At 30.9% G+C, this 10,356-nt stretch overlaps 2 protein-coding genes across 6 annotated transcripts; one reads left to right on the top strand and one right to left on the bottom strand.

The window, feature by feature from the left end:
• Window positions 1-26: 26 nt before the first annotated feature.
• LOC105836081 (protein arginine N-methyltransferase 1) lies at window positions 27-3,694 on the bottom strand. Of its 2 annotated transcripts, none has more exons than XM_012679876.3 (2): window positions 3,556-3,694; window positions 27-1,706 (listed from the first exon to the last, which is right to left on the bottom strand). In XM_012679876.3, exons 1-2 carry the CDS (start codon window positions 3,619-3,621, stop codon window positions 618-620), a joined length of 1,155 nt encoding a protein of 384 aa, XP_012535330.1. In that variant the 5' UTR covers window positions 3,622-3,694; the 3' UTR covers window positions 27-617. The 2 variants fall into 2 exon arrangements, with proteins under 2 accessions (XP_012535330.1, XP_012535320.1); XM_012679866.3 differs by lacking the exon at window positions 3,556-3,694 and adding an exon at window positions 3,032-3,378.
• Window positions 3,695-4,389: 695 nt separating this feature from the next.
• LOC105836058 (activator of basal transcription 1) lies at window positions 4,390-10,179 on the top strand. 4 transcript variants are annotated; one of them, XR_001139043.3, is made up of 6 exons: window positions 4,392-4,734; window positions 4,889-5,074; window positions 6,109-6,295; window positions 6,372-6,678; window positions 7,423-7,567; window positions 7,617-8,083. XR_001139043.3 is itself a non-coding variant. In XM_012679843.3 (5 exons), the coding sequence occupies exons 2-4, from the start codon at window positions 4,930-4,932 to the stop codon at window positions 6,649-6,651; spliced, it is 612 nt and encodes a 203-aa protein (XP_012535297.1). In that variant the 5' UTR covers window positions 4,390-4,789; window positions 4,889-4,929; the 3' UTR covers window positions 6,652-6,678; window positions 7,423-8,046. The 4 variants fall into 4 exon arrangements, 3 of the variants coding, with proteins under 3 accessions (XP_012535297.1, XP_036139853.1, XP_012535285.1); XM_012679843.3 differs by having other exon boundaries at window positions 4,390-4,789; window positions 7,423-8,046; XM_036283960.1 differs by lacking the exons at window positions 7,423-7,567; window positions 7,617-8,083 and adding an exon at window positions 9,725-10,179 and having other exon boundaries at window positions 4,391-4,734.
• The last annotated feature ends 177 nt before the right edge of the window (window positions 10,180-10,356 follow it).

The following is a 10,356-nucleotide window of genomic DNA, read 5'->3' as shown; positions in this document are numbered from 1 at the left end:
AAGAAATTACAAAGACTCCAATTAAATTAAAATTCCAATCTTTTTCAGTGTTCCACATTTCTTTATAAGATTACACTAAAACGAAGTCCAATAATATAAAAGAAAAACAATGGAGAATTTTAGCGCACAATTATATATTTCATTATACATCGGAAATATTAATTACAATTTCTTTTAATATTACAATGAGATATCACTAAAGCATTCATGTTTAACATTCGAAGACTTTCTACCTTTTTTTACATTTGTGGATTTAAATTTGTTTTCAGTTGTGCGCGAAAATTCGTGTTGTTTTTTTTTTATTACAATGTTTGTGTGTCACTTATTTGAATTTGATGTTATAAATATAATTTAATTTGTTATCCAGATATTTGCACGTTTACAGAAAATAATGTCTATAAAAGTCATTATATTAAACGTCTAATTGGAAAGCATTTCATGCTTTTTAAAATTAAAGATCTGCCGAGACTTGGCAGATTATATGTATACCGTTTGATAATACATGCTGTCTAAACGCGATCGTTTATAGTTCCATAATGTAGGACTTCAGGCTGGATTATAAATGACTTTTTATGAATTACGAGAAGAGTGGAAGGTGGTGCGCAATCCACTATGTATCAGCGCATACGATAGTTGTTAGTTTCGTGTACTTGGCACAGCTCTCCTTTGAAGTCTAGCTCGATGCTGAAATCCAGATCTCTGTAATTCCTTGCATTGGGCCTCATCGAGAACACGCCGTATATCTCCTCCCCCTTCTTTACGGTCATGTACTCGTCAAAATAAAAGACTGTTTGCTTCCAATGCGTGTATGGCACTTCTGGTGCAGTGCTGAAGCCAATGCGTTTGTGGCACTTGGTGAATTCGATGTTAAAAAACGTAACTAGGGCTTGGACATAGTCATTTCTGCGTACTTGAAGGGTGAACGGCGACGAGAATTCGAGATCAGCCTTTGTTACTGTGTAAAGGTCAACCTCTTTAATTAGGCATGCGTTTGTAACGACCTGCTTCGGATCAACGACGTCTACCAGCGGCTCGCTAATGGCCACCTTTCTTATGCTACTCATGTCAAATCCATACACGTCATCCCACCAGTTAATCTTTTCATCCTTATATTGTCTGTCCTCGATTCCACAGATGAATAGGGTCGCTTTATCAGGGAAGAGCATACCGTCTTCACGTAGCCACTTGTCTCTGGCAAAAAGCACCGTGTCCAACATCGATTCGTAAAACAGGCAATAACCCATCCATTCGGATATTATTATGTCAACTTTTTCTATTCCGTCGGGTAATGAGACCTCTTCGACTTTGCCTTTAAGTATTGTTATAATATTAGACAGGTTATTCGCTTCCACGATCTTCTCCGCGTATTCGACAATATTAGAGCATTCGATGCCGATGACCTTGGCCGCGCCAGCCTTAGCTGCAAACATGGAGAGAATACCGGTACCGCAACCGATATCAAGAACAGTCTTCCCTTTGAAGAGATGTTTATTGTGATACATCGAGTTTCGATAGGTCACAGTGCGTACTTCATCCTTCAGCATCTCTTCGTGTATTCCATAATGAGCATAGGAATCGAAGTAGTAGTCCCTCGAAGTCATATCGTCGACAGACACGGATTCTCTGCAGGATGGTGATACGCTGCTGGAATTCTTATTCACGGTAGTAGGCTCTGCCGCTATGTCCATAGATTCCATTTTTGACGTCTATAACATTTAATAGCATATTAAAAACTGATCAATCATTTGAATAAGCAATTTAAACTACACTTTTCAATTTATCGATTACTTCAAGTTTTGACTGCTAAAATATTGCAGCAATATGTAATAAAAATTTTAAATACTTTGTATTTAAAATTTGATTACATATTGCTGCAATATTTTATTCATGTTTAACACTTTGTTTTAATAATTACTATCATTTTTAAAATACTCCTAGTGTTACTTTCAGCATAACAAAAACAATTTGGCATTTTTCCAGTATAGTCTATACAATATTAATATGTATAATTATTTATTTCTTCATTGTCTTTAAAAATAAAATTAAGGAAAAAATTAAAGTTTTTTCCACTTTTTACTGAAAAATCTGTGATAATGATATAATGGATTTCATTGATGAATTACTTATTAAAGGTCAATTGTTCCCACTTTTTGGCAAACTTATTTATCAGATGAGCATGTGCCTATCTTTATTTTTTGTAAGTAAACAAACACATATTTACCTGATGTAAATTTACCAAGAAGTTAGAACCAACTCTAAAACTTTTAAATGTGAAAAAATCTTAAAACTATTGGTGTAAAGAACAATAAATGTGACATTATCTTAAAAGAAAAAACACAATAGAAAAGAACAATTTTTGAGAAGTTTTCTAGACTATGAATACTATTAATATATTCATATATTTTTTCTTCCTCTTGAATAATTTACACACACACACACACACACACACACACACACACACACACACACACACACACACACAAAGGTGTAAAATGATTAAATTTATGTATGTACAAATATGACAATTGTATTTGTTTGCTGAGAAGAACATTCAAAATATTAATTTAACACAAAATAAATTTAAATAATATAATTTAAATATTACATTTATGATGGATTAACGTTCAGTTATATTAAATTCAACAAAAATTTTAACAAGAATATAGAAAATCGTCTTCTGTAAAATCAACGTCTGTAATATGTACATTTGTTCATTTATCTTGGAATTCACATTTTAAATTGTATTATTTTTATTAACTTCTAAATTGTGTTATTTCAACACTGTTGGATATCTTTATACAAAACAACATAATCATATTAAGTTAAATTAGCACTAAAATATGTTAAAAATTTAATACAAAAACTTATTAAGAAACGATTTTAACACAAATACAAAGCTTTTTTATTGTGCAAAAAAAGATTGAAAAAAAAATCAGTAACTCTTATAACAACGTTGTTCGATTATCACTATTATACGACGTACGTTATACTATTGTTTCTATAGAAATTAATAAGCGACAAATCAATTTACAATTCCGTTCATAAGTGCGACCAGCGAGGATTCCACGTTCGAACACGGGACTCTTACTCTCACGCCGGCGATAAAATCCACGTGCCCGCCAAAAACACAAATGGCGTCCTTTGCGGAATCGAATGCCAGTCGATATCCTGCTACTACACGCGTTATTCCGCTATAGCGTTTCCGCCGTTCTATATAGAACATCCACTGAAGAACTACGAGTTTCCTGAATGAGTCTCGACAATCGCGCCAATCCACTAGGCTGCCCGACGTCCACGTCCTTCGCGCTGAATTCCCACGAAAAAAAGTATTACGGAAGCGTGGGTCTATCCTCGAACATGCTCGCGCCCTTGGGTATCTCTACTGTACGCGACGCGAGTAAGTGCTATATCGTGACAAAACCGACGTTCCCTAGTTTTGTGGACCGACAGTGCGCGTCTATTACTTCCAGGCTGCATCAGTGCGTCGACGACACCACATTATAGCTCGAGTCTTTCGTTACTTTATTCCGAAATAATCCATCCGATAAAACTCACCGAATTCTCCGTAGGACACACGCGACTTTGCTTGATTTCTACCGGCACTTCACCACTCGTCGCCATTTTGGCTGCGTCACAGCAGACGACCGGACTATTGCTCAGGCCCGTCGCTAGTGTAGGAAACAATTCAAACAATTCTCATCGATTGCGAACTTCGTTACATGTAAATCAGAGAGAAACCTGAAAACGGCTTTTTTTCGTGGGACTGATATTTTATTAGGCTTGGGGCTCGATTCTTGAATTCATTCGCAAGAGAAACGTATTCGCAAATTCTGTTAGGCCCGGTTCCACAACTCACGATTAAATTAACTGGCCGATTATTCCATTGGAATTGATCAATCGTATTTGTCGTTAAGCAAAAGTAACAAATACGATTGGTCAATTCCAATGGAATAATCGGCCAGTTAATTTAACCGTGAGTTGTGGAACCGGGCCTAAGTTTCTTACGATCAACAACTTACGACTCATTGTAGAACAGAGTATCGATCATGTAATTTTTCCCCTAGAGTGGAAACGTGAAAAGTGAAAAGTTTCATGTAACTATCTCTTTCTATTAGTGTTGAATTTTGGTCAATTCCAATGGAATAATCGGCCAGTTAATTTAACCGTGAATTGTGGAACCGGGCCTAAAAGTTATTGCGATGTATTATATATATAGCCCTAGTTTACACCGAGCACTTAGGCCGAAATCACATGGTGCGAAATAGAGCTGCGGAATAGAACGTGCGTCATAGAAGCAGCCAATCAGAGCTTTGCAGCATCAACGCATTCTTATGCGACAAAACTCTGATTGGCTGCTTCTATGACGTACGTTCTATTTCGCAGCTCTTCCGTACCATGTGATTTTGGCCTTATTCTTTGGAATGTGTTCACGTGTTTTATTTTGAAAAATTTTTGAGGTTGCTGATCGCAATCGACCATCTTTATTGTGTCGAAAATGTTTTTGTTTCATCGAGTTGCTTTTGTATTCCTATATTTTTGAATAACTTGGTTGTGAAACTGTGGAAGATTAGAGAAGTTGTACCTAAAGGGCCATCTACAATGGAGTGTTTTAGTCGTAACAACGCTAAATCTACGACCATGCTGTCAATAATATAAACGACGTAGCAATAATATACAAGCCGGCTATCATAGGGAGGTGACTAAAAACTAACCCCGAACACCTGAACGCTCATCGTAAGCACCCACTGAATTGGCTCAATGTCTGTTGTAGGCCGTAATCAGTAAAACAGTACGTAATGAAAATATTGTCTACGACTACTGCTACGGCCTACAACTCTCCATTGTAGATGGCCCTTAATACGTTGAATTATTCCTGCGTTTTTATTAGGTAACGAGTATCAATAATTAAAACAACTGAATTTTATTGAGATGGAATCTTCTGAGAAAAAGAAAAGAAAGAAAGGAATAATCTATTTATCCACAATTCCGAAATATATGAACGTCACTATGATTCGGGAGATATTATCTGCTTATGGAAAGGTGGATAGAGTTTATCTACAACTAGCCAATAATGGTGGGTCTTAAGTTTTACAATTCTTGTCGAATTATATATTATATATATATATATATATATATATATATATATATATATATGCACGCACACACGTAATCTAATTTGATCTATGTACTTTTAAATTTAGTTGTAAAATTTCTTTACGATTATATGATGTTATAGGTATTTCTTTATGGGAACATATCTTAAAAGATTTTGATTTTGATGTATGTATTATACAAATCAGAATATTATCAATTTTTAAATAAATTCTCATCTTAATTTTATTACTTATATGACCTTGTATGTGAGGAATCACACATACATACATATATATATCCATGCATACATATATACACAAAATCAAGGTCATAATATTTAATTTTGATTATGCTATGTAACCTTGTTTATCAGGCATTGATAGGCATTTTATTTGCATTATCAATATAAGTTTTATATTATTCTACATAGATTTTTAACTTTTCATGCAAAATAAGGTCTTTATCCTGCCTATAAAGCAAAATGAGATCTATAGTTAATACTATTATGTTTTTTCAAACTTTATCAATAATTTTTTAAATAAATAATGGTTGGAGACCAAAACTTTTGGTGGGTATTTAGGATTATAAAATGTATGAAGATCAAGTCCATTGGAAGTATGCCCTCTATAATCTAATTTTACATAAATATAAAACATTTTGGAAACAAAATAAAAGTTTTAATCAAAAGAATATATAAGTCATAGATGGTTTTAGACTTAAAGCTTTCGTGGCTATTGACGTTGCTTCCAATAGAAGAATAGTCATAGATGGTTTTTATATGTGTGTGTACACACACACACACATTCTAAGTATAATTTTATAGCAATATTAAAATGTACAGATACACAAACATTTTAATCTTGTATAAATTACTTTTATGCTCTATTTTTTTATTATTTCTATTTTAAATTAACAAGCCTATTTTATACTTTATTTAATATTATAAAATTAATAAATTACTTTATATTTTTTATTACAAATATAATAATTAAAAATTTCAAAATTTGTTTGTAGAGCCACAATCAGTGAAACATAAGAAAAAGGTGAAGAAAGCAATCAAACACTTTACCGAAGGTTGGGTGGAGTTTGAAAGTAAGAAAGTGGCAAAATTTGTAGCAGAAACATTAAATAATACTCAAGTGTCTACGAGAAAGAAAAGCAAGTTCTATGACATTATGTGGAATATAAAGTATTTGCCTAGGTAAAACAAGATTTTATTAATATTTAATTAATGTAATATTAATATGTATTGTTTACATTTTATTTCTGTTTTGTAGATTTAAATGGATTCACTTGAGCGAACGTTTAGCTTATGAACGTGCAGTTCATAAACAAAGACTTCTAACGGAAATAGCACAAGCTAAGAGAGAAGTTAACTTCTTCTCGTATAACGTAGACAGAAGTAAAAAGCTGTGTAAGAAACACGAACAAGGAGAAGAAACGATGTTTGAATTGCCTGAAGTTAAGCAAAGAGATACTGATAGTGAAATAAGGAATAGGAAAGCAAATAATTATGAAGAAGATAGATCAGAGTTCCTTAAATCGATATTTGGATAAAATTTATAACAATCATCATTATACTATGTAATTATTACATTTATACATTATTATTTATATAATTATTACATTTGAAAATTTACAAAAAATTATCAGTAAATATGTTATAATTATATATAATTAAATATACTTACATTGTTTCATACATTAAGTTATATAAACATACATTTTTATTTGTTACACATATTTTTTAACACGTTTATTAATTAGAATAAATTTCGTCTTATTTTTTATAATAAAAATCATGATTTTAGTAATTTTAATAAGTTATATAATTTAGTTTAGAAACAGCGAAGTAAATTTAAATTATGTAAATATTTTTCTTTATGTGATGATAAAAAAATAAAATTATTAATTATTGAACAAGATTAAGAGTTAGCAAAATAGTTGAGTTATTATTTTAAGATTTATTGTTTTATATTCTTATTTTTGTTTCATGTCTAATAAACGCTAAAGATAGAATGACAAAACATTATGGTATAATCACAATATGATATGCTGAGAATTCATGTTTTAAGAAATATTTGTTTAGCACGTTGCCTTTTTTAATGGAATATAAAATTTTTATGAAGTTTGAGACTACATGATAATCCATATAACTTCGTTTAATAAAGCTGCAAAAAATTGAATTGAATTGAATCTGAAATCTTTACTTTGATTACTAAAATCAAATCCAATCTCTGTGATTCGAATATGAATCAAATTAATTTTTCCCGAATTTATATTGTATACTAATTTAAACATGACCAAATATTTTTATTAAAATTGCAGATTTTTTTTAAAATAAGAAAGTTATTTACAAAAATTCTAAAACATAATTGTTAAAAAATGTGGCGGCTATGACCATTAACAAAGTGGCCCTCCTCAATTAGAAAAAAAAGAACTGTGATAAAGAACATAATGCATCATCTATCAGGTAAAAGATAAAAAATCAATTATTAGATTGTTTCGTAACTTCTATATAGTTTCAGAGAACTGTATAGAAGTTACGAAAGTTGTTGAAATAACTTTCAATAAAAAAAATTTACAAGAGGAAGGCAGGCATAGTTTAATGAAGAATTCGAGACATTATTAGATTGTCCACAATTCACAGCACTGTCACAACTTGTAACAAATATGAATTATAATACAAGGTAATTTTTATTTTATGAAATTATTTGATTAATCAAATTGATCAAATAATTATTGTCGATTGTTCATTAAAATTACATATTAGAAAAAAATATATTACAAAATAATATAAATAAAGTTACTGAATTATTAATAATATAAATAAAGTTACTATTATATTAGAAGCATTGTAATAGAAGCTGGGAAAAAATTGAAATTGTATACAACGAATCAAATGAAGCTTATGCGACTTTGAAATAAACGAATTAATTTGTTTTGTTTTAATTTGTAATTTTGTTTTTATTAAAGTGAATGTAATGTTTATTTTTTATCTTCTTCAAGCCATTCATCTAACTATCTCAGATTGTGACATAAAAAGTGAAAAAAACAGGAATTTTTGCAAAATATATTTAATATAAATATTTTTCAATAAAATAACATTTACAATCTTAAATAATAATGATGAGTAAATAGGAGCTTTAACTTTCTAGAGGCCAACATTTGTATATTTACAATGTTCATTTACTACGTATAAATATAAAAATATTAATAAATTCGGAATCTTAAACGCAGTAATTTATCTATATTTAAAAATTGAAAAAGGAAGTATATGTTGCATTGATTATTGAAATATAACGATTTTTACCATTAAAAACGGTAGGCATAAAAAAGAGTTTTACAAATTTTTATCTATAAAATTTTTGAGTAAATTTGATAGAAAAAGGTTTTAATAAGACAATGCGGCCTCGGATTAAATAGAAATTGCAACTAAAATATTGTAAATTAAGAAATAAATATAATTAAGAAATAAATTAGAAACTGGAAATTGTAATTATAGAAAATTAACTTAGCTTAATTAGCTTAGATATAAATTTTTTTCTTTTTTAATTAGTATTGGTGTCAAAATGACTGCTAATTGAATGATCTTTTGTAGAAAAACAAATATTTTATTAGTACTGCTTTTAATTTATTACCAGAATTTTTATTATTAGGATATAGCGTATTAGTCGAACAATTCTTTGTGCATGTTCCATTCCCTACATTCCATTTTTTTACATTGACTTGACAGAAAAGTATTTTCCCCTTAAACATCTTAGCCATTTTTTGTTTCAGACCGATTTAAGTACGATATAATATATTTAAGAGACATCTAAAAGACATTTTAAAATATGTGTTAAAAATTTTCGAATTAGACATACCAAAGATATCTAAATGATCTCTTTTAAAAGATGTCTTTTAGAAGTTCTTGAAAGATATCTTAAAGACGTCTTTTATATATATCTTCAAGACCAGTTTTAGAATTCCTTTTAGATAACTATAAACAATATATTTCTTTACATTTATTATTTATCCCCAGATAACAAAAATATTAGTTAATTATTTTAAAGAAATGGAAAAATTTTAGATATTAGGTATGTATATTATAATATCCGCGCGCGATTTATTATATTATAACATTTAATAACAAAATGCTCGCATAGCGATTAAAATAGCATTTTTATTGTAATATGTTATTTTATATCATTATTATTTTTAATATTTTATTTAATTATTATGCAAATTGTGTGGGTTTATATATAATGAGATCGTGAAATGTGTTAATTCATCCAAGCTCGATCTCCAATCGAATTTTTTCTAAACTAGTCTAGTGGCCGCTCAAGCGCGATCCAAGCGCGCATCTACGTCTAGCAACTTAATTGTAGCATTGCTAACGTACGTCCTCGCGTTGATAACATTTTGCGTGCCCCGCGTGCTCTACTCGAGTGCTTATAAATAATGGGAGCGCCCCGATTGACCACGTTGCAATTGGCCACAACCATTTGCAGCAATGAATGCTTAGAGTTTTTCCGTTGGACCGCCAATTAGAAAAGCGGTGGTCAATTGGGACGTGGTCAATCGGGGTGCTCCCTAAATAATATCTTTGTTTGTTATAAATAATAAAGTCTTTGTTTCCGTGTTCCTGGCTTATCCTCGAGCCTTGCCGTCTGGTGAATTGAAGATCTCGCGTGTCCGCGTGCGACCGGCCGGTCCGGAAAGGACACACGAGGATGGGACGCTTCCGCTCGCGCGGCCTAACGCCTGTTGGTGCCTCGCCATTCGCTCCTCGTCGCCGTCTTTGAAGAAAGAAATGAAAATTTAAAAGATTTTCGTAGGATTATTCTCGCATTATATCCAGCTTTGAAAGCATATGTCAGTTAACTTTTGTTTTAATTTTTAGAGACAGATATTAATTAGAAATGTGATCAAATTTAACATCCGAATTTTTAAATTTGCACATATACAAATATATATGATTAAATCAGTATAATCTCAAAAAATATCTCTAAAAGTTAAAAACAAATTTAAAAATTCATGTAATGTTTGCGGCATTATTGCTATAATTGCGTTTGATAAAAGAAATTTTTATACTTAACAAAATTTTTGCTCGCTCTCTCTCTCTCTCTCTCTCTCTCTCTCTCTCTCTCTCTCTCTCTCTCTCTCTCTCTCTCTTTCCCCTCTCTCTCTCTTCCCCTCTTTCTCTTTTTATTTAAATTAACGTTTGAGAGCATTTGCCCTAGAGCATTATAAATAAACGATCATTTATTCATTCTCTCT

Source organism: Monomorium pharaonis, chromosome 3, assembly GCF_013373865.1.
Source record: "Monomorium pharaonis isolate MP-MQ-018 chromosome 3, ASM1337386v2, whole genome shotgun sequence".
NCBI lineage: Eukaryota > Metazoa > Arthropoda > Insecta > Hymenoptera > Formicidae > Monomorium > Monomorium pharaonis.
The sequence above is the reverse complement of the archived record's forward strand: the minus strand, read 5'-3'. Positions and strand labels throughout refer to the sequence as shown.